We start from the raw sequence: 27,633 nt of genomic DNA on the forward strand, positions 1-27,633 counted from the left end.
CGTGTGGTTATGGTAAAACAAATGTGGAAGTCTGTTATTACTTGCGTCTTCCAAGACCGAATAACCATAAACGGGTCAATCAATTATGAGGACTGCTTCAGCAAGGGAGAAAACTACAATCCCATGATGCAATTTAAAGAACATCACAGCTGTATTGCGAGCATCGGGAGCAAAAGGCAGTTTTCATACAAGCACTAAGCCACAGTGTAGGCAAGAATTTGTCACACTCTAATACTCAGGAACATCAGAACAGACGTTTAGCATGATGACGATCGTATGGATACTAGCAGGATTCGGGGTCGTCGTGCTGCTAATGATTCTGTTCGCCCCGCACATCAGGTGGGTTATTCCTAGTTTAGTGGTATGTCAGTGGACAGTACGATGTAGCGGGAGTTTACATCCTTAATTCTTAATTTCATATAGCAGGTAATAGGGGCTGTATGGAGACATTATGTGAGAAACGGACTGAGAAACGAAGTGCAAACAGTAAATATTTGATAACACTTGGAAACAATAATGTGAAATATCCATATATTTGCGACAAAGCGAAATTAGTGCACTGGTGTGTAAAGTGTATACGGTTATACAGTTTAATACGGTCTCAGCTGAATACATTGCAGAACCACATATTTCTCAAAAAAAAAAAACCCAAAAAACCTGAAGCTGATGACAATTATTCGTATTTTAATAAAGCAAATGTGCACTGAGCACAGGAGATGTTTGACTAGGATAGTAACCGCCTCCGCTCTGCATATGATCTGCTTCGAATCTCATCCAATGGGCTCTGCACATAGGCGGAGTTATATCGTATGTATTTTCCGTTCACAGTGTCATTGGTTGCAGTTGATTGGTGGCGTGTCAGTACTTAGGGCGTATGACTTGACATTGAAGTACTAATGGTTATCTGCATGTGTTTAATTATTTTGCGGGAGAACATTGTGTATTTATCAGCCAGTAACGACGAAGAAATGCGACACTGGTACTCCATTGAAAGTGCGAATTCACTTTGAATCCCATAACTGTTTTTACTAGAGATGTATACGACTGTCACATCATATATTCCAATTCCCTTCCAATGGGAGCTTTTACAGCAGAGTTCAGAATTCACGTGTTCACCCTACAGTTGTACTGGTACCTTTTGGTGCCATGTCAATATTACATAATATTATGGTGAAGTGAATGAAAAATTGCATCGGTATTACAATGTTGTAATAAAGCCATAGAATCAACGGTATGCTTTGGCTGAAAAGCACTGACATTGGCAGTATTTAGCCGCGATTAGTGAGGGCTCTGATCCCAAGTTTGATTGTGGCTTTGCAGGAAATATGCTGGAGGAGGAGTGTGTCTATCCCAGGCGAGGCTGGATGGGAAGACTGTGCTGATCACAGGAGCAAACAGGGGTATCGGAAAGGAAACTGCGCTGGACCTTGCTGGACGTGGTAAGACAGTAAAAATCCTTTCAGTGGCCTATGTAACACTGCAGTACCATAGTTAAAAACAAAAAGTGCTGGGCTCTTTATTGTACCCATCAGGAAATGGATTTTGGTTCCCAAATGTGGCATGCTTTTACTTCTCTAGAGCAAAGCAAGGAATCAAAGGGTTTTATTATCTAAATATACCGTTTACAGAGTTGTTTGTTTAGCCATACTGAAGCGACTGTTTCGAGTAGAGAAAGACTGCGAGTCTCTGACCACAGGTGCCCGTGTGATCATGGCATGCCGTGATGTTGAGAAGGGTGAGGAGGTGGCGGCGGAGATCCGCACAAGGATTGGAGGAGCTCAGGTGGAGGTGCGGGAGTTGGACCTGGCCGATACACGCTCCATAAGAGCCTTTGCCCAGAAGTTCCTCAGAGGTACCACTCTTCAGGACCTAAACTAATCATTAGACCACTTCCATAACTAAACTGTAACTTTGAAACTGATAACTCCTTACTCATGAAAAACAGCCAAATGGCTTTTTATTTGTGCAAATATATCTACCAATAAGCACTTATCGCTTCACAGTAACTGAACATGAAAGGTTGGAGTCAAACTTAAATCCAGGCTCAATCAGTTGAACTTTCTCTATTTCTTTATTACTCACAAAGCCATAAAACAAACTTTTCTTTCTTCACTTCTTTCTCTTCTGTCAACAGAGGTGAATCAACTGCATGTCCTAATCAACAATGCAGGAGTGATGATGTGCCCTTACATGAAAACTGCAGATGGTTTTGAAATGCAGCTGGGTGTCAATCACCTTGGTGAGTGTAGAGTTGGTTGACATGGCGATAATTCCACTCACTTCTGGCAACAGATGTATGAATGGTTCAAATGCACAAAGAACCCCCACCGAGAACATACTCACAAATTGTTGATACTACTTCTACATATCAGCTAGTTAATCAGATTGAAACTTTGTTCTTATTTCCCTCTGTAGGTCACTTTCTGCTGACATACCTCCTGATTGGTCTGCTGAAGCGCAGTGCCCCGTCACGTATCTTGGTAGTTTCCTCTTTAGCCCACAACTTTGGCTGGATCCGCTTCCACGACCTGCACAGCCAGGGGAGCTACAATAGTGGCCTTGCCTACTGCCAGAGCAAGCTAGCCAATGTGCTTTTCACACGCGAACTAGCTCGCAGGCTCAGAGGTATGCTGCTAGTTGGACCAAAGAAAAAAAAAAAACTAACTTTACTGTTAAATGCTGTGTCAGCCGTTTAAGCAAATTGTTTATGTTGTCCTGAATATGAGCATGTGCAATAAGAATCCATCAGGGCAGAGCATCCAGCGAAGAATGCCAAGCAGTAGAAAGTGCTTAACATTGTGATGGTTTCATTGGTCTCCTTGACAACCTATTCTGTCCTCAGAGGAGCCCACGAATAAATGTTTTACCCCAACTTTTGACATCACCGTGTAGGTTCCAATGTGACGGTGAATTCGGTGCACCCAGGGTCCGTTCACACAGATCTGCTTCGGCACTCCACCATCATGACTCTACTGTTCACGGCCTTTTCCTTGTTTGTGAAGACCCCTCGGGAGGGAGCACAGACCTCCATCTACTGCTCTGTGGCTGAAGAGCTCCAGTCTATCTCTGGGAAACATTTCAGGTGAGAGAGCCGTCGAAAAAGAAGATTAAAGATTAAGATTAAATCTCCGTGATCGCGCGCACACACACACACACACTGTGAGCAGTGAATTTGACCTCTGCATGTAACCCATCCTTACACACCACACATCCTTATTGAGCACACACACGACCACTCAGCACGTGGGGGGCAGCATACCTGCACCCAGGGAGCAGTTGGGGGTTAAGTGCCTTGTGTTATCAAGTATTTACTGCCCCAAACCCTTCTCTAGTGAAAATATGGATTATATAAAACCTCTTTCGTTAAGGTTTCACTATTTTGTGTTAATTTTGACTTTCTGTTGAAAGATTAGTTTCTGTAGAAAGACAGAGGGACCACTCTCGGTTTAGATCATTTACACAGGGTTACGGAAATTGTGACATATTACGTGTGGTTTATTACCCTTCAGTACAAATGCAAGAACAACACTCTCATGAACATTTCCTCTCTCTCTTCCAGTGACTGTGCTCCTGCCTTCGTGGCCCCTCAGGGTCGAAGCGAAGAGACGGCACGCAAACTCTGGGACGTCAGCTGTGAACTGCTGGGCATTGAGTGGGACTGAGACCCCATTTGACTTGTCCTCATATCTCTTCTCATCTTTCAGTTCATCCGTTCTCGAAGTTCATTCGAGTTGATCACTTGCCAATTTTTGTCCTGCTTTCATATGCTCTCTCGAGACCATACACTCAGACCTCCACCACCCCTGTCCTTAAACATAAACACATTTAGTTTTCATTTCAGTTTTTTCCCCCTCTTCCGAGTTCTACCATTTGCCAGTGTTCCTTGGTCATACTGTGGTGTGTCGCATCAGCAACAGGGTGACCATACTTTATGGAGTGAACCTGTGGAGGCTATGTGGTAACATTACTCTTAAGAGCTTAGCCCACAGAGAACTGCATTATGGGTGGCATCACTTTGTCATTTTGATTTTCGTTAATGTATGGATTATTAGGGTTTGGGTTTTTTTTGAGGGGTTTTCATCTTCAACCTGTCTGTTTAAATGCTGCTTCTTTATCATACCCACTACAGCAGTCCTTGTGAAGCTGCTTAAAACTCAAGTCTTTTATACAAATGTGAACATGCCTTTTATTATCTTTACACTCATGATCATGTTTGAATATTTCAGTATATATATTGTGAGGAAAAACACACTGGATTTCTTAATTTTTGATGTTATTTTTCTGGTTGTCTGCACATAAGCAGAGACATTACAATGATTCTTTACTACTTTATTAGTACTGTAACCGTCACCAGAATTACAGACCATAATTTGCATATCAATCTGGTAACACATTTATCTTTAATGATTTCATTAAGTTCATTAACTGACAACAGTTGGTAATATTCAGTTGGAGACACCTTCCAAAATGATTTCATTCGGAGATGAGGAATCACACATTAAGGTATCGTTTTGAAATCTGAGATGTTTTTTGTCATGAATTAGGTTTTATTATGTGTTTAGCGTGTGAGTAATTTTTTCGAGATATGTGTAACTCAGGTGTGCTGGCAGTGCCACTAAAGTGCAATACTAATAGGACTATCAGTCCAAGTAGTGGGAGACTGCGAGGAACATTCATCCACAAATCTCTCACACACGCCTGCATTCGCACACATACACACACACACACACGCGCGCGCGCGCATGCTGACTGCATAGTGCTCTGATTGGTAACTGCTGTTCCAGCACACTGGGGGAAAGTGGAGACTAGCTCTATAGTTGTAAGCAATGATACTGAAATATTTAAAAAGGCCATTTTGATAAACATAGTTTTAAAGAATGCATTGCTGTATTACAGTTTTTTAAAAAGGAAAGTGAAGCCATTTGATGGTATAAACCCTGTAACAGTCTGATATATATTAATATGTATATGCATATTGTAAACGGGGTTAAAGCACAAATTTTTTTCCAAATGTGGCAGAGGATGTGCTTTAGAATACAGAAAAAAAAAATCAGTTCCCTTTAGATGTTGTTTCCCCTTTAACTGATTGATCGACATATTGAAGGCAAACACGTGAATATTAAACATTTATAAACATATAACTCATTTAGACACAAATTAGCTTTAGTATTCACACAGGTCAGGGAGGAGACCATTAAACACTGAAGTAAGCTCATCCACACATTGTCACATTCACAGGAGGGGGAAAAACAGTCACACGCGCACACACACACACACACACACACACACATCTAAACACACAGATTCCAAAAGACTATTGGGCAACATTGCAAGACAGTGCACATTTGTTCAAAAAGAATTCCAAGCTCTGGGAGAGTATTATGTCAAAACACGTCTCTAAAACAACTGTTGCATTTTTATGTTATAGATTACTTGTCAGAGTATTCATCTAATACAACTGAATAATTACATCGAAAGCCACTTCAGTTTTTTAGTTCTGCACAGGATCCCTTTCTATATCCTCTGTGTCAATACAATATATTCCATGATTTTATTAATGCCCTGACAACTGGATTGCTGTGTAGTGTCCAGTTTCCCTTTGACAATGAGGCATGAGTAGAAAAACTGAATAAAACGCAGCTAACACAGTTCAGTCTTTAACATAACCGAATGCACAGCTTGCAGCGTTTCCTTTCAGACAGTGCCAAAACTATGACATTTCATTTTCCTTTTATGCCGTCACTAGTTATAGATGAACTCCAAACAATGGGATTCAAAAACAGAATCCTGGATTTACGCAAATCATCCGCTCTTCCTCTTCAGGGGACTTAAGAGACTGAACAAGATGTGCGTGGTGATGTACACCAAAATGTCCTCTCAGAGCTTGGACATATCAGTTAAGTATAAGTGGAAAGTTCTGGAAGAATCCCTTTTAGCTGAGGTAGGAGATTAAACTGGAAAATAATACTGGACAGAATGAGAAGTACCTTTAACATGTGTTCTTTGACAGGAGGGATAAACTGAAAAAGGTTCAGAAAAGTTAGAGCAGTGGTTCCACACAGTCTTCTGTCAGAGTGTTTGACACAGTCGTACAGTCACGGGATACCGTCCGGTGACAGTTGTGGCACAGTGGTGATTCATTTAGTGTCACGGGCAGAGAGCAGCTTCCCAAACCATATTCCGGGGGACACCAAGTCTCTCGGGGGGGGGGGGGGTCCTCATACAAGCCTGCATTGCTCAGTTCCCGTGGTTATCTGGGGTTGCTGCGAGCCTGCCGTTGCCGCGGCGCCGGGTCCTGGTGCTCGGACAGCCACTGACGGCAGATGTCCTGCATGACGGAGTCGCCGGAGCTCTCTGCGGCCTGAAGGACTTCCTGTACCAGCGGACCCGCCCGAGCCACCTCCAGTTTCACAGCCAAGAGGTACGCTGACCTGAGTTTACTGCACTGCAAATACGCCTTTATCTGTCAAGCACAGAGAGTAGTGAGTGACTGTGTACGTGAGATAGAAAGAGAGAGAACTACAGAAGCGGAGGATAGTCATAAGGAAAAGAGAAAGAGAGACACTATGAGAGAAAGATGAGATATGGAACAACAGGAAGATATGGTAGGGGAAAGAAAAGTAAGGTAGAAAGAGGAAAATGATGAGCAGAGCGATGGTGAACGGGTAAAAGAGAAAGAGGGACAGACAAGGTCCCAAAGAGTCCCATGTCGCCGAAGAGCTAGAGTAGAGCATGTAAAGTTCACCTTGTTCTCTGGGCTTTTGATCTCCAGAATCAGACTCTCCAGGTCTCTGGCCTAGACAGGGGCAGAAAAACAACACACGTCGCTGACAGATTAGCGCCAGCACATGCACGCGTCAGCTTAAGTTCTTAATAAAGAGAATTCTAGAAGCATCCAGATGGCACACGAGTATTTTACCTCCGTTTATTTCAAACACTTGACCAGAGTTGTTCGGACACACATCAGACTGTTCAAAAACCTTCACAGAATCTCCTCGACTTTTCAACTCTTTAAACGATGGCAATGTTTAGACAGATACTTCCCATTCATTCCAAATGACTGCCCAGCACCATGACTGTGGGCGGTAAGAGAGAACAACTTACATCACCAGGGCCCTTGTCAGCAGTGGAGACACAGCTGAGGACGATGGCATCGCAGTCGTTCTTGGTGGCACTGCCTGACTCGCCCACGCACTTTAACAGTTGGCGCACAGCTTGGTACTGTCGCTGCCGTACCAACCTCTGCCCCACACGCTTATACACAGCCAACGCTTCCAACTGGAAATCCTGCAGGAGAAAGAGAGAGAGAGAGGGAGAGGGTATAGATGATGAAAGGAGGAAACAGTGATCTATTCAAATTAGCAGGAGGCTTTCGCTAGAGCCAGGAAAACTACTTCAGTCAGCCTGGTGTCAAACCTTCCAGAAAGAAGGGTTTCAAAAAGTCCACAAGTCTTTATTCCTCTTCACAGAGGAGACCACATCTTTACAAAAAAAGAAAAAAGAGAATCTGCTGAAAAGAGGTTTGTTGCAGAGTACTGGGTATGGACACATTAGTCATATGTCCTTACCTGTATGACCCTATAGGCAATGCCAAATCCCTCTTCAATGTTCTTACCCCCTAGCATCACCTGAAGACAGAGAATACAGTATCATAAACAGTCATTTGTACCACTAATCAGCACTGCATGTCAAATATCTATAAACCTTGATTATACATTACTGAATAGTCTAAAGGAGGCGACTCACCTTACAAGCCACATCCACCTTCATAGCACTATTCAAAAACAGAGTAGGGGGAGAAGTGGTGCTTGTGGCAGTAGGGGTAACAGCTGTCTTGGAGGGAGAGGAACTCTCACAACGGTGCAAAAAACGTGTGACTTCCAGCTGCAGCTCGATGGTGTTGATGTGCCTGAGAGAACAGGGTTGGCAAGGAGGATCAGTTACCAGGGCAACAATACCACAGTGCAGCAGCACACTGATTCTTAGTCGGCAACAAAGCAGGAAAGAGTCATCACAGCTTCTCCAAATGCTCAGGAAGTTGACTGTGCTTTAAAATCAGGATGAGATCGTTTGAAAAACTGATTATCTAATTCCAGGATTTTTAGGGTTTTTTGCAGGGTTCTATTAAATTTAAATCAATTTCAGTTAATAATCTGAATATCACAACTACAGTATACTTACTATGACCAATCACAGGTGTAAAGATCAAACAATAATCACCATATTTGAATATAACCAGTGATTGTGAACGGACAGTCAGGAAATCTCCTCTCTCAAATCTGGTCTGTCCACCATCACGCTGAGAGACAGTCATATGTTTGGTCACTGACTGACCTTGACACTTCGCTGGAGGTCATTTTCTTCCTAAAAGCAGAAGTGGAGGATTTTTTGCGTGCGGCTCCTCTGCTCTGCTGCTCCTGTAGATAGGTTCTCAGATGCTCCTTGGCCCTGACCAGCCAGCGCTGCTGGTCCCCCAACTGCAGGTATGACTGAGCCCCATGTGTGAAGAATCTGATACATGTCATAGCAGCACGGACATGGTCCTGTAGAGAGAGAGAGAGAGAGAGAGAGAGAGAGGGAGGGGGACAGAAGATATAAACAGGGGATGGTGAGAGTGAGACAGAAGAGAAATGAGAACGGTAAACGAGAGAGACAGATGCTGCACTCATGTGACGAAAGCTAATCCTCAGCGTAAGGAAAGCCAGCAAAGAAATTCAGCGCACAACTCACTGTAGCTTCACTGCTTGCCGTACTGACACTGAAACAGTAAAAGACGTTCGCGAATGTCTGAATGTGTCTGGTTCATACCATCATGAACTGCTGCAACTGGTAGAGGGTGTGAAAATGCCCACGGCGTTGTAGGAGTTGGCAGGCAGCCATGAGGTAACGGCCCCAGCTCTCCAGAGACGGGTCCAGGCTCTCCATCTGACTCTGGAGATTCCCGAGCCGACCCCGCTCCAAACACGGCTGCAGCACCCCCTCCAGGAACACCTCCTCTGGACACTCCTGCTCTCACACACCCAGTGAAGGAGAGAGGGAGAAGAAAAATGATAATAATAATTTAACAGATACATTGGGTTTGCTGTATTTTTCCTCATACATAGTCCTATGTTGTTGTGGGTGCGTGAGAGGTGATGCTGGGCTTTCAGTCATGTACCTTGCTGAGCAGGTGTGTGAGGGCCTCCTTGATGCATTCATGGCGCATGTGGAAGCTGATGAGGGCAAGGTGTGTGCCATAGGCGTGAAGGTAGTACAGACACTCCTGGTAATGGGCGTGGCGCTGCGTGCGACTCTCGGGCCGCTCCACGGGAACCTGCTCGGCCAGAGCCTCCTCCAGCTCCCTGAGAGACGCCAGCACGTCCTCGTCGACCTGCTGTATCTCACAAACACGCACACACACGCGCACACACACGCGCACACACACGCATACACACGCGCATACACACGCGCATACACACACAGAGGGACAGATACAGAGAGCAGGATAAACCAGATGGTCAGTGTCCATTGTCATATGACTGATTAAAAAAATGCTTGTTCTTCAGGGAAAAGGCCAGTGCTTCTTTTGAGCTCACTAGTAAAGTAACACTGAAGTGTGACGGGGCGCCTGCAAGTTTATGTCTTGTGGGACAAACAAACAATCAGACAAATAACCCTGACCCCCATCCCCACCCTCAAACACACATAAATCGCATTTAACGTCATCAGACACACAAGTCAAGTCAATTATCAACTGTTAAATTTAGAAAAAAGGGCAGATGACAAGCTGCAGATGCCACAGTGAAACTCAGCTGACACTGTTCTGCAATTTAACTGATAGGTTGGGCAATCTAAAGCATAAATATACGTATTTTTTTGTCATGTAGGATTTTAAACACACCAAATGCTGAAGACAAAAACAGTGAACATGGCTGCAGGGGCCAATGAAATGTCATAAAACAATGAGAAATCACAAAAAAAAAAAAAAAAAAAATGCAGAAAAAAAATTAAAAAAAAAAAAATGCAGAAAGGGAGCTACAGTATAATGATCTAAATAGTGCTATTACAGATTTAACAGAAAAACAAACACTCTTCTGCTTCATAGGCACAGCATGGCTCTCTAGACAAAACATAAATGATTTACATTTACAGAAAAACCCAACAACTGAGCGTTACAGACGGAGTGTGGCACCAGGTTTACAGCAATAAGATGAACAACGTACCATATGCAAATATTTAATCGAGTCCATTTAAAATCCATAATATCTTAAAACAGTGGTCCACTATGAAAATAAGAATTAGTGTTATTCTTAGTAGTTAACAAAGAAAGTGTTTTCTTTTCTTTGTCTGTCTGCCTTTCTGTTACTTCCCTAATTTTACTATGGTGTCCCTGGCCAATGAAAAATGAATGATAATGAAACAGGACCGTCACTGAATATCTGTTGTATTAAATGCTAAGAGGGGACGGTCGGATGGTCTCAGTACCGTGGTGTGTGTGGGTCGAACAGTGGACTCCAGATGCTGGACGATCTCCTGTAATAGCCGAGGTCCCTGTTTGAGATGGTTGCGGTCCACTGGAGCTTTTAAGCAGCGTGCAAACTTCTCACGGGCCCCACTGAGACAGCCTGCCTTCAGAGAGGCCATGCCCCAGGCATGCCACACCACACTGGCATCCAGACTGCTCTTAGTGGACACCTAAGCCAATACACACACACACACACACACACACACACATACACATACACAGAAACAGAGAGAGAGAGAGAGAGAGGGGCAGGGTAAGACAGAGAGAGAGACTAGTCAGGGTGGGGGAAAAAAAATACATCCCTACTATAAAACCCCGAATCACTGATCATAAGGGGAGCGCAAGAATCATGTGATGCTAATCTTATGGCAAAGTTTGAACCAAATTTAAATTTAATCAGCATTCTTAATCACGGTAGCTTCTTTCTCACAGTCAGTGTGGAAAACGCAGACACTCAGTATCTCTAATTCTCTTTTTCACCTATTTTTCCTCGGAAATCTTTTTTGGTAGGACAAGGCGCAGGTACTGTGAGTTACTCCATGACAACAACACTGGGTAAAGGGTTATGTGGTACAGCATAAACTCCAGACAGGCTCCAAGCCTCAGTCCCTCTCTCTCTCACCTCCACGGCCAGGCGGTAGTACTCAGCCTCCAGCAGCTGGTTACGGAGCCGCGTGACGGCCGTAGTCTCAAGGATGTCATCCAGTGAGGGGATGTACTTATAGTTAGCAGTGACTAAAATCTTCAGCACATCCACTTTACTGATGAAGCTGGAGATGGAGAGAAAGAGAGCGAGAGAAAGAGAGAGAGAGAGAAAGAGCCAGAGAGAGAGAAAGCAAGAGAGAGTTTACAAAGGACATACAAGACGTTCTGTCTGTTCACTTCACTGCACCAAAGCTTGTCTCTGTTGGGACATCATTTTTTTACCAGTAGCTAAAATCATCTCATATCTGAGAGCAATATTAGACCTGTCTGTTTTATCTGAGTACCAGGGTGGGGAGAGCTCACCTGTCACACAGCACCAGGTCCTGGCTGCGTCCCACCTTCACAAACATGAGCTTGGCACTGATGAGCAGCTGATGCATGACGTCTGTCAGTAGGCGGGCATCCACCTCAGGATTGGTCAGTTTGCGGGAAAGGGAGCGGCAGTGGCCAATCAGCTGGTGCCCACAGGCTGTCTGATCGCTGTGAAGGTTAAGGATAGCCACGCAGAGGGAGGCACTTGGAGCCTGAGAGAGAGAGAGAGAAACACGGAGGGTGCGTGTGGATCATATACTGAGGTTGGCTTCCTCCAATGTTTGTGAAGCTGAAGAAGAAGCTGACCTGTTCGTAGTAAAACTCGCTCTGCAACAGTTGGTTTTCCTCTGGGTTTGTGCTGAGTCGGTACTGGCGCTGTGTTATCTCAGGTAGGCTGAGAAGTCCGTCCATCGCTCCGTCAAGAGAAACAGGGCTGCCAGCTACTAGAAAAAGAGCAATCAAAGAGAGCGTTGGAAACAGAAAAAAGAGAATTAACTATAGGAAACATGCCTATTTCTTTACCTGTATATAAAAAAAAAACAGGTAGATCAATACGCTGGAAGCGTAAATCAATGTGAATGAATTTTCATTCATCTAACATTTATCACATGTAAGAGCTCAAACCTTCAGCTTGTTCCAGCTCCTCATCTGAGCTGCAATAACAAAAAACAAACATTGAGCATATTCAATAACGGCGTCCATTAGAAAGCTGATACCAGGCAAACATGCAGAAATCCACTAGCACGTCCCCAGCTTTTTTAAAGACAAAGAACAGGTCTTGTCAGTTAAAACATTACATAATGCATGTATGTTTGAAAAGAAGCACGACAATATCTTAGGTTTCAAGGTAAAATATAAGATACTTCAACCAAGAGCGAAGAGTTCAGTTATTTCAGGCCATATCAACAGATGGTTTGTGATCTGGATCTTACTTTGGGTTTAAGAAGTTGAAGCACTGGTCACACACTCTCACAGATTCTGGATTACCGGCATCTAACACCATCCTCCTGCTGGAGCAGGTGTGACATACCAGCCTGCCACACCTCCGGCAGTGATGCCTCCTGTTAAACTGACGGGTAGAAGAGAAGATGTCTTTACACAAAATCTGTGACAGTTTCCCGGTTTTCAGACTGATGAGTGGCATAGTCATTATAGCTTTATGGTTGATGGAATGAGTCAAAACAGCCAGTGACAAATTCTAAGAACAACACCCTTCACCAGCTAAAAGGCTCCATATTTCCCTCTGTATGTATGTATGTATGTATGTATGTATGTATGTTCATTCAATCAGTCATTCATATTGGGCACTAGGTCTTACCCCCACATGCAAACATCACTCACGCTGTGCGTGTGTATGTGTGTGTTTCTCACCATGGTGAACCTCTCTTTTTGGCAGACCATACAGATATGTTGTTTGTGGTCTGGGATCCAGTCTTTGCGTTCGGGCGTCTTCTCTGGAGGAGTGAAGGGCGTGGCCGGGTAGCTTAGCCTTTTGGCGCTGGACCCTCGTTCCTTGTCCCACCCAGAACTGGACGAGGAGTGCATGGGTGTACTGCCTGCAATTTAACCAAAACCAGCTACTACCAGTGACTGTAAAAGTCCAGGGAAAAGGACAGATTACTCTAACGATGACTGACAATTAACAATAAACAAACATTACAGACGCATACCACTGGAAACATGATAAAAATAACTGTATTAGATTCAAACGGGTGATTTATTATAAGCCGGATGTGTATCTCTACATGGCTGATTAATAACTCAGAATAATGATAAATTTGCAGTGATAGCATGGTATCTGAGCTTTTATTAGGCATAAATGAGAGAGAGTACACAACGGCAAACCATTTTTGGGCATGTTGTCTGACCTTCTGAGGGGGGTGGGGTATGGCTGGGGGTGGAGATGGAACTGTCCTGGGCAGGACACTGCAGAAGTGCATCCTGCAAACTGATCACAGAGTCTGAGAGAGAAAGAAAGAAAGAAAGAAAGAAAGAAAGAAATCATATAATTACATGTACCCAGTAACTATCTCTTTCCAAACTGTCTTCGGCTTGTGTCACGAAACTAGTTCATGAGCTGGACCAGAATATAGGAACTCAAAAGAACAAAATGCAAACGTATTAAAAATGCTGCAGAACTGGTTATTAAAACAGTGTTTTATCAATCTCTTAACTGCGACAGTACTCATCTTCATGGTTAACCTACCAGATCGAGATCTCTCTCTGGGTGCGTAAGGGAAGTCCAGAGCCTTGCAGGCGTATTTGGACAGAAGAGCGTCGATGTCATCGTTAGTGAAACCCGCTTCCTGGCCAACTAGAAGGTTCCGGAGTGTGTGGACAGCTGTATCAACCCAGTCAACCTTCAGGTTCATTAATAACTGCTCTAACATGAGCAGGGGCTCAGAGAGCAGATGGAAGTAGTCCTGTCGAGCAGCCTCTGGCAGAGTCAGCAACACCTGAGCACACACACACACACACACACACACACACACACACACACACACACACACACACACAAGCCTTTAATGAATCCCATCAGACGCAGCATGGCAAAACACAGGTACAGCTACAGAACGATTGCCATAATAAAGTTAGCTAACTTGTTTTAAAGCAAAGAACATTTCAGTTATATGTCTTACTCTCTTAAGTTGACAATCTGATGTTTGAGGAGTGATAATGAGGTGAAAATCAGTGTGATTTGTCATTGATTTTTTTCACAATTCACTACTTTGAAATTGCAGTTTGGGTGGTTTATTTTGATTTTGAATCCATTATCTGCAAGACACATTGCCTCGATAATGGCTACCGTGATTAAGGAGCTACAGGTGAGGCAATACACACACGTACACACACACACACACACGCACACACCTTTGAACCCAGATGAAGAGAATGAATGTGGTGTCTCCGTGCCGTGGTCATCTGACTCTGAAAGTGTAATGTGAGGTAGTCAGACAGGAAATGGCACGCAGCCAGTCCTGGTCGGCGATCCAGAGCACATTCGCTAACATCCAGGCCCAGTGAGTCTGGTAGACCCTCCAGCAGCTAGGAGAGATGAATCAAAAAAAGATATCCACATGTCAAGGATAAAAACAAAGTATCATATTTACAAACCACCCTTCTTTACTCCCCCCTTACTAAATTGCTATTTTAATTAGTCAGATTTAATGTTTTGAGCCACACAAACATATTTGTGCACACACAGCACACACACACACACACACACATCTGTATCTACCTGAAAGGCCTCCTCAGTCTGTCCCTTCCCTAACAGGTATAGCAGGTGCTCGGTCTGGAGCTTCACTCTGGACTCTTCAGAGACTGGGTACAACTGCACCCACTGAGAACAGAGCTCAAACTCCTGGTGCGCACACACACACACACACACACACACACACACACACACACACATCAGAATAATAGCACCAGCATTTACTTCAACTTTATTAATGTGGTAGATGAAGGAGCCGTCCCCTCAGACAGTGCCCTCTCCATTTTGCCGTTCTGCTCCACAGCAACATCAAATTTAAACATGTTCACTCATGTTTATTCAATGGTCAAAAATGAAAGAGGACTAAGGAGAGGGGTGAAGTGATAGTATGTGAATGAAATGTAGTAAACAGTAGTAAGGACAGTACTCACTCTGGCCTCCAGCATCAGAGAGAGCATGGATTCAGGGTTCCTGTTTGACTCCTCTCTAAGCTCCTGCCATGTTGCCACGGGCAACAGAGGCTGCAAGTTCAGCATCTGAAGTAACCATGACAGCACGAGACTGGTGTAAATGGTTTGATTATAACAATACAATTCAATCTACCACAAAGCAAAAAATTGTTGCTCTTGCAGAGTCAAAACAGAGCATTCACGTGTAATAGGCACAAAACACACTTTTTTTCTTAAAACCATATGAAACCAAAATTCTTTTCAGATGGGAGGAGACAGACCCTGTGATACATGCTAAGCTCCTCCTTTTTCTGTTGTAGCTCCTCCTTCAGTGTCCCGTCCACGCCAAGGTCACTCAGGCAGTAATGCAACAGCTCCAGGCAGGATTCCAGAGGCCATCTCTCCAACCCCTGCAGTGCCACGCGAGCTCTCAGGTCTGGGTCCTGCACCCGGAACAAATGCTCAAATCCTCTCTCTCCAGCTTGAGCACGAAAGACAAAGGCAGACAACCAGAGAGAATAAGGACCATTTAAAATGTGTATCATATAGATGTAGTTCATCCCCATCATCCCACTACAAAGTGACTTTCATTCTTTGTCACTTGTCCACACAGTGTGTGCTTTTCTTCCTTCAAAAAAAAAATCCTTTCGCTTTCGGTATGCTCAGAAACAAATAAAAACAGTATATTTGATTGAAAACAGAATTACAGTGAATCTTCTTTACTGCAGAATGGTCATGTTCATTCTTACCCTCAAGAGCAGCACAGGCCAGTAACCTGTCCCTCAGGATCCCCTCCTGGCCACACTGCTGCCCATACAGCTCCAGGAGAACCAGGGTTCGGTTCAGATCCCCACTGTCAAGCGCCTGCTGAAATGCTTCCACTGCCAGCGCCTGTGCCGACCCAGCCTGCAGCCCAGAGAACACCATTCCCACCAAGGGCTTTCCACAGAGCGAAGCCACCAGGCCTCCGCTTTCCTCCTCAGGGCCAACAGAGGACCCAAGCACGGGCTCGGCCATGGCCTGCAGGTAAGCCCTCAGGACAGGGAAGTCTTTTAGCAGAGCCTCCCCTTCTCTGGAGATCTGCTCCGCATCCAGCACCGCCTCTTTGCGCCCCCCACGGAAGTAAGACGGCAGGCCGGGCCAGCCTGACGTGGGCGCCCGCGTTGTTCCCCCACGGCTGGCGCTCAGACAAGCCAAGGCAGCCAAGAGGGGGGACAGGGACTTCAGGAACGCCAGGGCAGACGACGTGAGAAGGAAGGTGTTAGCGGAGGACGAGGAGGAAGAGAACGAGGAAGGAGAAGGCGGAGAGGTAGACAGGCTAGTGGAGGCGGCCGAGAGCTCGTCCGCAGAGACTTCAGATTCGGAGCTGAGGTCGGCGGAGGCGGATGCGACGGGCAGGGAGAGCTCCAGGGCGGGGGCGTGTTCCTGGGCGTGCTGCTGGAGAAGGAAAGCTATGCTGGCCGGGCAGAAGGCACCCCCGCTGAGCCTGGGCTGGCTCTGAGCCGCGTGACGGGAGCCCCACACGGGAAGAGCCTCACAGCAACGCTGCACAATCACCTGCTGAACACTCACATGCAGGCCTTCCTGCTGAAGCAGAGTCCTAACCCTGACAGAAAGAGAGAGAGCGAGTTATCGGCCTGGCATCGTCAACGGAGCGCAATGCGTTTGTACAGCAGTGAGAACAACCCTGTCCAAGCGAGAGACACCAGAATGTTAAATGTGACAACAACAGAAAAAAAAAAAAAAAATCACAAATGTGTTACTAAAGTACTACATGCTTTCATTGCTGCTGCAAAATTACACACATTTGTTGTAAGGTCATGTGACTTGGCACAAGCTACTGTGGTAGGAGCTACTGTGGGAACTACTGCAGGAGCACTGCTGAATGTATCAATGTCCATCCTTACCTGTCTGGAGACACCTGTCTGTCAAAGAGCAGATGAGAGAGAAGTTGAGAGGGAGACTGCAGCAGTACCAGCAGTGGGTTCCCAAGCTTCACTTCAGTATTCTGGTCTACAAAGGTAGGAAATTAGATTAAATTAATAAAATTACAGAGAGCACATCAGACAACGGCATTCTCATCTGACCGAAGCACTACCCGATATTTAGAGTTGGCTGAATAAATTAGCCATTGTCGGTCTTGTAAGTGGAATGTGGAGAGGAATGCAGAATTATATGAGCAAAAATAGATAAAATGGTTCTTGTAAGAGTGGAATAAAAATGGGAAGATAGGAACATAAGAGTGTAGACAAAACAGTGCTCTGATCTAAACTGAATTAGTACAGAGATGAAGGGTTATATAAAGCGGATTAAATAGGCTCTGTAGGGTTTTACAGGACCAAGCTAGCTCACCCTCTGATCCCAGACTACGCACTAGCACAGAGGCCAGCATGTTGACATAGTCTAAGAAACTGCGAATGTAGTCGGGCCTGCAGTTTGCAGGGTCAAGCTCAAAGGGGCAAAGTTGATCCAAGGAGCGCAGGAGCTGTTTCATATGAGAACGAACAGGGTGGGAATCCAGTTCAGACTGCTTCAGTCCAGCCTGCTCCAGCAAGGCGGCCAGGAGAGCTCCCCCAGACCGATTCTCTTCAACAGAACACCCGGACAGAGGAAAACAGGAGGATGAATGAACTATTAAATTAAAAGTAGATCTGCAGATTTATACATGTACACGCATTAACATAAACATAAAGGGATAACAGAGCATGAGATTCGGAGAAACACAAGGCGCTGTCATGGTGCGGTTTATACATAAGAAAAGCAAAACAAAACAAAACAACCTGGACAGAGCCCAGCTGGAAGTATGCCAGTTCATATTTTTGTAAGTTAACGGCACAAAAAAAAAAAAAAAGGGTCATTTCTAACCGCAGAAGCAAGGCTTTCGTGGCCTTACCCACGCTCTCCGTGGCAGAGGTCAGAGTCTGCAGGGTGACCTCCAGGCGCTGAGTCAGGCTGAGGCGAACGGCAATGCCCTCCTCAGTCAGTGTGGGATGACAGCAGAGCAGCACCTCCTGAACACTACAGCCAAACGGCCTGGACACGACATGATCCTCCCCTGCTGTTTCTACACAGATAAAGAAATGTCTCTTTTTTTCCCATCTGCTGATGAGGTCATGATTCAGATCAGGGAGAGTTTCCGCAGGGAGAGGAATGCTACACTGCTCTGACGCTGTGTGCGACTGGGTGTACTGAATGTGTTTGGTACTTGCCTGTCTTGGCCGGGCCTTTTCCGGTAGCCGTGCGGTTGAGGATTTTACTGATCTGCTGCAGCACAAAGGGAAAGCCGTGGATTCCCTCAGAGCGAGGAGTCTTAGGGTCCACCTTCAGACCTGTGCAGCCGTAAAATTAAGAATTACAGATCACACGTACACCAGACACACACAATCCCATTTCCTCAGGGTTAAGCATACTGTGAATGAGTCAGGAGAAAAGTACTTTCTTTTTGTCAGTCTGACTCACGTCAAATGAAACGTTTATTGTTTCTTGTACTATGTGAATGCACAGAAGCCCAGCTCTCACAACAGACTTTTCCATAATATCCACCATCCCACTAGCTCCTCCTACCTCTGTTCTCCAGTGAGCCGCTGAGCCTGCGTTCGGCCGTCTCCAATAACTGGCGTGAGGTCTTCCACAGCTGACACTGGCAGCAAGCCAGGTCAAATGCCGCCATACCAGCTGGGCTCAGCTCCTCCAAAAGCGGGCACAGGATGCCTGAAGGATCAGGTAAGCCACGGGAGAGCCAATAGTCCTCCTCTAGGCAAGGTAAGGGGCGAGCAGGGGTGCTGAGGAGTCGGTCAGCCACGTCAGATATGGAGTAGAACGCCATGCCTGTGGTGAGGAGAAGAATACAGGGGCTAAGGGGGGTGAGAAAGCTAATGGTGTTACATCTCATGGCCCGTAGCAGCTGCTTTGGGCATCAGCGGTGAATTAAGTGTGTTATACATGTTATATGCAGTATTAATATTTTTCATGCATGTAGTCTGGTGTCAGCGTGTGTGCGCGTGCGATAAAGATAGAGAAAGAGCGCTACGTACCTGCAGCGGCTGCAGAACCAATATTCTGCAAGGTCGAGCGGCTGCTGCTTCCTAGGCGAGTCCTCCCAGGCCCAGTAACACCCACGGCCCCCAGACCTTCTGAGGATGAGGATGATGAAGACAGTGACTGACTCTCAATCTTATGCTCCACCTGAGCCAGCTCCTGCAGAACCTCCCGGTAAAGTTCCATAAAAACCAACTCTCCAGAACAGGCTGTGTTCTCCAAACCAAACATCAGCATCACCTACAGCAGGCACAAGCAGAACGAATGAACAGTTCAGTTCAACATATCACTACCCTACCTGTCATATGTCAAACCATAACACTTTCTCTCCATGTCCACCTCCATTATGTATAATTCTCTCCAATCATTCTAAAGTTAATGCTCTAGAGTACATAAGCAAACTACATTCTAAACACATTTGGAGTGGCACAGCTTCCCAGCTGTAGGAATGACAACACGATCATGTCTCACTTGGTGCGCCTCTATGACGTTGCCACGACGTATGCAAGAGACCAGCAGGGACTCCGGAGGGGAGAGCATGGCCGGAACCAGCCAGGTATGTGGACCACCACAAGGACAGACCTCACGTTCCAAACCCCCCGCGACCGTCCCTCCACCTCCATCTAGACCATAAACACAAACACCACGTCTTTACAGAGACGAACCTGTCAGAGCGAAACATCTCTTTCATTACATGGAGGCCTTTGTTTTACCTCAAGACTTTACCACCTCAGGTGATCGTTATGAAGAAACTTTAACAGGGTGACGTGAATCAAGTCAGCGTGCATCAACACATAACACAGATTTAGCTGAGATTTCAGTGAAGCGTTTAGACCTACCGGAGGCACTGGTGCTGACCTCTCCGTTCTGGCGTTCAGAGGTGATGAGACGTTCAGAGTGATGGCGAAAAGACCTCTTCTTCCTCCTAACTCCAGAACCGCCACTGCTACTGCTGCTTTTTAGAGACAGAGCTGGACTGGCCACAGGGGAAGGTAGATACAGGCCATCCACGTCTGTGGGACAATCAGGTAGACACATGCATACCCACAAACAGTTATCGGCTCAGTGAAGAAAAAAAAAAAACAATTTTAGAGGAGTAAGTTGAACTGCACACTCACTGCTCTTGTTACCACGGTTACTGGAAATGATCTGCAGCCTCCACTGTGCCTCAGCTGTGCGATTGGACAGCCTCTGCAAACGTGTACTGAACGTCTCCACGGTGATGGAACAGCCTAGGCTCTCAGCAACTTCCGCTTCGGCGGCCAATGCACGGCCATCCCCCTGTCCGAGCGCGCTCACCCCCTCCAACCCCTGTCTCAGCAGACGCAGGAACCCCTCCATCACTTGTACGTCCACCAGAAAGCCCTTATAACCCTGGGTCAGATGGCTCAGGTCCAGTTTACCCAGGTCAGGCTTGAGCGCGGTCTGACTTTTCCCCTCTATCCTCTCCCTCACACTCTCATTATTCTCCTCATGTTTTTGCTCATCTTCTGTCTTAAATTTGGCATCTGTAGTGTTGGGGTCAGCTGTTTGGGGTGTGGAAGGGTCTGCATTGGTACCAGTTCGGTCTGGCTGGATGAAGTCAGAGTTGGAGAGGAAGAGGAGCGAGAAGATGTTCTCCATGAGCTCCAGGCGGAAGATGGCAGGGACTGCTTCCAAGTAGAGCTGGCACTCAGACAGAAAGTGGTGGAACCTCTCAACTGGCCCTGAGAGTGAAAATGATGATGATCATCATTTCAATAGAGATAATTATCACTGAATTTGAAAGTTTCACGTTCATGATATAGAAAGAGATAAAAAAAAATGTTAGATACAGGCTCCATATCAGTATCGGAAAAATGTACATTAGTTCGTGGTAAAGCAGTCAACATTACTTCTTAAAAAGACAACTTCAAGAAGGATTGCCTTCTCACTTAGCATAGAACCATATGGTGCATTTACAAGGGCTCACTGCAAAGTTAATGGACATTCTCAGATTCAGCTCTTACTGCTGTACCTTCAGACTGCTCTGCTTCCTGACTCTGGTCCACCTCAGACTGTGGTTTCCATGGCAATGTATTGCACACTGAGCATTGTGTGTGTGCATGTGCTTTCACACACAAGGCATAGAGGGCATACTTCATAGCACAGAAACCCTGGAACAGGGTCACGTTGCGTTGCACAGTCCCCGTATGTATTTCAACAACCTCAGGATCACCTAGACCACAACACACAGCAGGAAAGATCACGAGATTCCTTCATAAGCTTTCAATTTTGCAAAAGTTCAAAGTCTCCGACCGCCCCACCCCCTAATATTACATTCCGTTTTCAAGCTTTTATGCCGTACAAATAGTCATCTGGTTACACTTGAGATGATTAGATGTGAGAAAAGACAAATTCATCGAGAACTGTGAAGTACAAGGCTAATATTTTGCATGGTGTCTCAAAACAGTATTAAAAAAGTATAAAAGAGGAAATACACTTGTGAGAGGGGTTAAGTGAGGTAAAAAAAAAGACAGGTTAAATGAGGTTACATGAGGAAGTGTGCTTGAGTGTATGGAACCTGGTTCTGAGGACTTTGGCAGTCCCTGGAGTAGCTCCACCACCCTACGTTCTTCATACTGGGCGAGAGGAGTGAGAGAGTGCAGTATGTACAGAGCAGAGTGGTGATCTACAGTATGCAGCTGAGAAAGCAGAGCCTCCTGGGATATCCCTCTACACAACACACAGAGACAACAGTTTGACCCAGTTTGCTCACGCAAGCAAGAATGAAGGAATGTTTCTGGTTTCTTGACAAATACTGCAATCTGGTTTTCGGCCAGAGAGTGAGCAGTTATCTCAGAAACTCGACTTATCAAGTTGGACTTTGACTGGGAAAAAAAAAAGTTTCAAAACCGGACCAGTTCAATTGGAATATGATGTAAACAGAAAGTGGGGAGGTGAAGACTCTACCGTGAAACAAAACCAATTTAGGGTACACAATAAAAGAATTGACTTTTTTTTATTTCAGAGCTGAAAAGGTGTATCTGAACATTAGATTATTTCTAAAAATTCACACTGAAAATAAACTAGCCAGAAGGTTATGTCTTCAGGGAAGTAAAAAGAAACTTATGACAGTATATGCTACTAAAACACTCCAGTTTACAAAGTAAACCCTCTCATGAAACAGCCCGAAGGTTTATCCAGTAACTGAAGGCGAACAGTGTGTGTGCTTTTCTCACTATGCTTACCCATGTATCCACCAATAGGAAAAGCACAGGCCACTATCTGCTTGTCACACAGTCCATAATTGTAACCGAAACAAATATTTCCTTAAGGCTATGTGGGCAACAACTATGTGAAAACTGTCATATATGCAGCCATTCGGAAACAGTGAATCCTTATATAAACTTAACGATGTGAGAACTATCAATTCATGTGAGAGGATGTGGAGATTTCTACTCACGGGTTGTTTTTGGCACACCATTCCAACACTCCCAGTTGAGAGGAGATACCACTGGCAAACTCACTCAGAACAGTGTCACTGGCCTCAGCCTAAACAGATTGGAAATGAGCTTCATCTTTCAGGCCAAAACAGACATATTATATCTCCCACACTCATATTCACAGCAGTGGTCAACAGTGTATGAAATCAGAGTTTAGTAATAGTATTGTGTTTAATAACAGCATCTGGTGTTTAGAGATAAGCCAGCTAACACTGAAACACCAAATGGACTACGGGTACAATTACTGGATTCTTGTGGACATTGCATTGTATCGTGTGAGCAAAATGATCACAGATCATGTGAACAGTGCAAAGAAATGTTAACACATTGAAACCCCTGCATGCAGAAGAGCTAAAATGCATTCGGTAGCATAATCACTGCTGATGATGTGATTACAGTTCAACTGCAGACATGCAGTAATTTCAGTAACTCTTGTTTTAAGCGCATGAAATGTTCTAGTGCAAGGTGTGTGTTTGAAGTAAACCAGATTTGGATTCTGTGATTGTGTACGCATAATTCAGACTAAATGATGAAATGCCACAAAAAAGTAATAATTCAGTGATCAGTGAGTCATTGTGGACCTGCATTAAATTTGCGTTAGCTGTCTAATTTGTATTCACATGTAGTGTACCTAACCCCAAACACCAAAACAACGGCTAAATTCACTCCATTCCTTGTACAGGCATTACATTACGCCACCCTGCTCACCACCAAAGTGTTATGGATACGTCTAAAAGACCACATCCTATAGCTCAGTTTGTTTTCAATCCAATAAAAATGAGGGCTGAACCCAAAACAAGGACAGAATGTGAGTCAATGAAAACAAAGTTCTGGTACAAAAGTAGAACTTTGCGTCTGTTCAGATTAAATTGAACTAAAAGCCGAGTTCAGGCAAGAGTGAATGGGTTACTGCGATCATTTCGATCACAACAATGATAGTAGTTATCATTGCATTTAAGGCCACTGTGGCAAAAATGACCACATATCACAGTAAGGATTTTTGGTGATCTTGCCCTACCGTGGCATGTTATCTGTCACACAAGATCATGGAGGAAGTGACTCATCAAATCTAGTTCCAGAACGCTGATCTTTTCTGTTGGTTTGAAAAGCACAATCTCGGCCTTGGGAGGGAAAACTATGATCCCCCCGCCCCCTCACTGACCTGTTGCTGGTGCAGTATTCTAAGCAACGTCTGAGCCGAGTCAATGCTCTGACACTGTTTCCAACCAAGCAACAGCAAGAGGCGGGACAGTGGCTGAAACTCTGACTTCAGTAATGCCTCAAGGCTGGAAAATTCCTCATTCTTAATGAGGTCCAGTCCTGTCACCTGTAAAACAGAGAGAGGTATGAAAAAAAGAGCCTCTTTAAAGAAAGAGCACTTTATATTTCTTTAGGTTAGTTGTAGTGGAGATTTGATGTGTGTTTGATTTATTGATACAAACATAACTTTACAGGTCCCTATGTTCAAGATTCATGTCAAAACACTTCACATCTCATGGAACAAATGAATGTGTACCTACCAAGACCTGCTCCAGAAAGTGTTTGCTATTGCTCAGACAATCAAAGTAGATTGCTTTCCAAGCCGAGGGTCTGTCACTATGACAACACAACCCTAGCATTACCCTTTCCGCTTCTGGCAAGTCCACTAGAGAAATGAAGATATGTTTTCACACGCACACACACACACAAATGTACACACAGGCACGCACACAAACACATACACACACACACACATAGTTGTTAGGAAAAAAAAGTGTGGTCACATGCCAATTCTGTGATCATGAGCAACACAAAATGAGGCAATCTTAGCCACATGTGCAGGGGTGTGAAACTTAGCTGTGTGCTGGCAGTGCACTGCTAGAACAAGTTATGCTTTATTAACAAGCTTTCACTTCCTAAAATTAAAATACAGTAGCAAGACAAATGTCAAAAAACAATGCACTCATGGAAAGTATGATCCTAAAAACCACAAAGACAATTCCAGAGAGGATATTCAAAGTGTGAGAATAAAAAGCCCCACAGACAGACTGACTCACATATAATACACAAGCATGAGAGTAAGGTTTAACTCAGGTAGGGTCTTGTTTATATGACTAAATATGTATATATAAGTCCTAGATGGGGTACCATTCCCCTCTGCAGGTAAGTGTTCAATGCATGTGTGTAACTATATATAAGACAGAGGCCCATCTCACCCTGTGTGTGTAGAGCCTCTCTGAGCAGCTGGTCTCGGAGTAACTTAAGTGCAGTGGAGCAGTAGAGAGAGAGCAGCGTCTGACCCTGAGGTCTCAACAGACAGCCAAGAATCCTCTCCTCTGAAAGGGGCCCATCCCTGGTCCTCCACAGGCCATCCCAGAGGGCCTCCAGCTGGGCCCCAGACCTCTCTGGCCCCCAGGGCATCAGAGCCAGTGCCATACACACTTCTTCTGCCCATCCATCTCTCTTTTCCTCTGTAAACTGATTCACTTTGTCCATGAGGTGTTGGATGAAAGTATCCTGTAAGGCGTAGTCCCTCGCGCTGTTGATGGATCCGGGGCTGTGTTGTAAGAAGGTAATGAGAGTGTGAGCCAGTCGAGGTTTACGCTGAGCTAGCAGAGACAGCAAGCAAGACTTCACACCAGCACTGAGGGGAGACTCAGAGACCCCTGAAGTCCTCTTATCCTCCAGCTGAGAGTTTAGAAATGCCTGGTGGAGCTCCTGAGAGGTACGGAAAAAAAAAGAGGAGAAACACCGTGGGAGGAAAGAGAGAGAGCGATTAAAAAGAATTCATAGTGTAAAAAAAAACAATCGTGTTCCTGAGTAAACACTCTAAAGTGTAATGAGGGACCTCTGTTGATTGACACACCTTTAGCACAGTCTCTGACGTCTCATCCCCGAGTTCCTCTAGAAGCAGCAAGAACTCCAGTTCTCTTTTCACAGACACGTGAACCTATACGACAAAAATCAATATATGACTTCTTCTTGCCCTGCTGAGACTGAAAGCTTTTTTTTCCTGGCACAAGTATTTTCAACATCAAATGGTAGATACACCAACCAGAACAAATGTACCTTCTCATCTGTACATCTCTCCAAGACTTGCAGCCAGTACCAAGCCAGTCTGTGAGGGCTTCCTACTGTGTCCCATCTGAAAGATGCACACAATAAGGCTGTCATACACAATAATGCAATTGATGCGTATAAACCAACTTCATCATGGAACTGCAAAACATGGAAACACATGGGAGGCAGAACAGAGAGAGCAAACATAATAGCTAAAAATACTCTCGTCCACCCTTGAAGCTAACCAACCCCACTTCAACCAACCGTCAGTTCCTCTTGGACATAGAAGACTTACACGAGTGGGTAAGGATGCGTGACGATGGCTTTGACAATGTCTCGCGGACTATGGGGCAAGTCGCAAGCAGCTTCGAGCTGCTGTACACAAGCGCCCGCTAATTCCCACTCCCCGCGCTGCAGACAGAGCCTGAAGAAGCCGTAGAGCTCCTGTCTCGAGCTCTCCTCTTCACGACCAAAAGGGTGCATGGTGCCCAGAGAATATGATCCAGTTCACTGATATCTACATGAATTCCTCATCTGGTGCACAGAGAAAAAGCTATCAGTAATTTCGCTCATACAGATAGATCAATGCGTTTCTTAAGGAGCAGAAGATACAGAGAATAAGACAAACTTACTAGAGTTAAAAAGAACGAGTCACTATGAATATTAAACATAACCAATATTAGCATCAGCCAGTTATTTCTGAAGAGTTAATATTATTGAATACATGAACCTATTGTTACTCTTAAACAAACAAAACAAAAGAAACAAACAAACAAACAAAAACATTAATGCGAGAGAAGTTGTGTATGTATACATATTCTCTGGACGGCTGGCTGCATCTTATGACCCACAACTTGATTAAAGAAGACTTTGTCTCGGTGCTTTTTGCCCTGGCTAGGGGAAGCTATATGAAAGTGGCGAATGCCTTAAATATGATTGTAAACTGTCACTGAAATGGGGTTATTCTGCAATTTATGGAATATTGTGTAAAATACAAAGCACTTTAAACTCAGTAAGGAAAGAAATAACGCGCAATGTTAATCGGAAAGACTATTATTAAAAACCGCACAAAAACAGAATATTCCCAATATAAAGCGTTATCAAGTGATGGGCGATTTCAATAACTAGTTTTATTACGAAATACCCAGAGTGATGGATTACTGCAAACTTTCCGAAGCACAGAGGCAACCAAAAAAAATCAATAGATAAAACAACAATGTCAGGTATACACAACCTGAATAGCTCTTCGGAAACTGAATAGCTACTCTACAAGAAGCAACCGAATCTGAAAGAAACATATACGAGAGTAGCCTACACTGGAGGAACTAACGTATTGAAAGCGTATTTTCAAGACGTGTAAACTATAAGTAATATACAACCCAACCTTTTGCTAGGTGGGACATAAATGCACAAGCAAATATCATCAAATGAGACACTCACCGTTTATTTCCGACTTTCGCCTTCAACTACTGTACACATACTTCGAACGTCTTTCCTGTCACTTGTGTAGCCATGCCAGTTAAGTCATGTGATATGATCAGCTGATTGACGAAAGCCTAGTTCAAAGTTCGCCGGTTTAAACACCGTGAGGCGCTTCGAATTCATGCAGTTTTCGGAACATGTTGTACATTAACTGTTTGCGAGCAAGGCTATTACACAAGGGAAAATAAAGATCATTATTTATAGTTTATAGCATAATCGGAATAAATGTCAAATGGCGGACTGCAGTTTCGATTGATATTCCGCCGCTTTGACATATCATAAAAATCACTCATCGGTGAGCTGCCCTGGAGCCTACCAAAGTGACATTGATCGTGGCATATTGTAATAGATTATCCTATGATTCAACCAGTGTTATCAGAAAGGAGACGACAGAAATTTTCTTTGAAAATGTCGCATCTACTCGGTGAG

At 44.6% G+C, this 27,633-nt stretch overlaps 2 protein-coding genes across 2 annotated transcripts; one reads left to right on the forward strand and one right to left on the reverse strand.

Annotated features, from left to right (window-relative positions):
• Nucleotides 1–170: 170 nt before the first annotated feature.
• On the forward strand, nt 171–5,274 carry rdh12 (retinol dehydrogenase 12). Its single transcript, XM_030770966.1, has 7 exons — nt 171–339; nt 1,321–1,439; nt 1,697–1,852; nt 2,135–2,239; nt 2,416–2,625; nt 2,893–3,082; nt 3,560–5,274. Exons 1-7 carry the CDS (start codon nt 263–265, stop codon nt 3,660–3,662), a joined length of 960 nt encoding a protein of 319 aa, XP_030626826.1. The 5' UTR covers nt 171–262; the 3' UTR covers nt 3,663–5,274.
• Nucleotides 5,275–6,250: 976 nt separating this feature from the next.
• Nucleotides 6,251–27,231, reverse strand: zfyve26 (zinc finger, FYVE domain containing 26). The gene is made up of 41 exons (XM_030770967.1): nt 27,163–27,231; nt 26,018–26,256; nt 25,732–25,807; nt 25,529–25,612; nt 24,879–25,380; nt 24,204–24,328; nt 23,846–24,010; nt 22,644–22,732; nt 21,762–21,913; nt 21,216–21,416; nt 20,338–20,925; nt 20,059–20,232; nt 19,691–19,842; nt 19,216–19,459; nt 18,746–19,009; nt 18,391–18,510; nt 18,070–18,245; nt 17,534–17,765; nt 17,089–17,194; nt 15,931–16,787; nt 15,463–15,662; nt 15,164–15,268; nt 14,760–14,882; nt 14,393–14,566; nt 13,728–13,977; nt 13,390–13,482; nt 12,893–13,077; nt 12,454–12,590; nt 12,146–12,174; nt 11,828–11,964; nt 11,513–11,733; nt 11,127–11,274; nt 10,465–10,674; nt 9,158–9,373; nt 8,809–9,006; nt 8,335–8,543; nt 7,747–7,909; nt 7,569–7,628; nt 7,105–7,287; nt 6,746–6,796; nt 6,251–6,463 (listed from the first exon to the last, which is right to left on the reverse strand). The coding sequence occupies exons 2-41, from the start codon at nt 26,203–26,205 to the stop codon at nt 6,251–6,253; spliced, it is 7,800 nt and encodes a 2,599-aa protein (XP_030626827.1). The 5' UTR covers nt 26,206–26,256; nt 27,163–27,231.
• Nucleotides 27,232–27,633: the final 402 nt, after the last annotated feature.

This window comes from Chanos chanos, chromosome 4 (assembly GCF_902362185.1).
Source record: "Chanos chanos chromosome 4, fChaCha1.1, whole genome shotgun sequence".
NCBI classification, from domain to species: domain Eukaryota; kingdom Metazoa; phylum Chordata; class Actinopteri; order Gonorynchiformes; family Chanidae; genus Chanos; species Chanos chanos.

Coding starts and splice junctions, on each gene's coding strand:
- rdh12 (XM_030770966.1), top strand. CDS start 263: ATGATGACGATCGTATGGATACTAGCAGGATTCGGGGTCGTCGTGCTG. Junction 1,853..2,134: donor TGCCCAGAAGTTCCTCAGAG/GTACCACTCTTC, acceptor TTCTGTCAACAG/AGGTGAATCAACTGCATGTC. Junction 2,626..2,892: donor ACTAGCTCGCAGGCTCAGAG/GTATGCTGCTAG, acceptor ATCACCGTGTAG/GTTCCAATGTGACGGTGAAT.
- zfyve26 (XM_030770967.1), bottom strand. CDS start 26,205: ATGCACCCTTTTGGTCGTGAAGAGGAGAGCTCGAGACAGGAGCTCTAC. Junction 24,329..24,878: donor AGAGGCTCTACACACACAGG/GTGAGATGGGCC, acceptor TCATTTCTCTAG/TGGACTTGCCAGAAGCGGAA. Junction 9,007..9,157: donor TCACACACCTGCTCAGCAAG/GTACATGACTGA, acceptor GTGTGAGAGCAG/GAGTGTCCAGAGGAGGTGTT.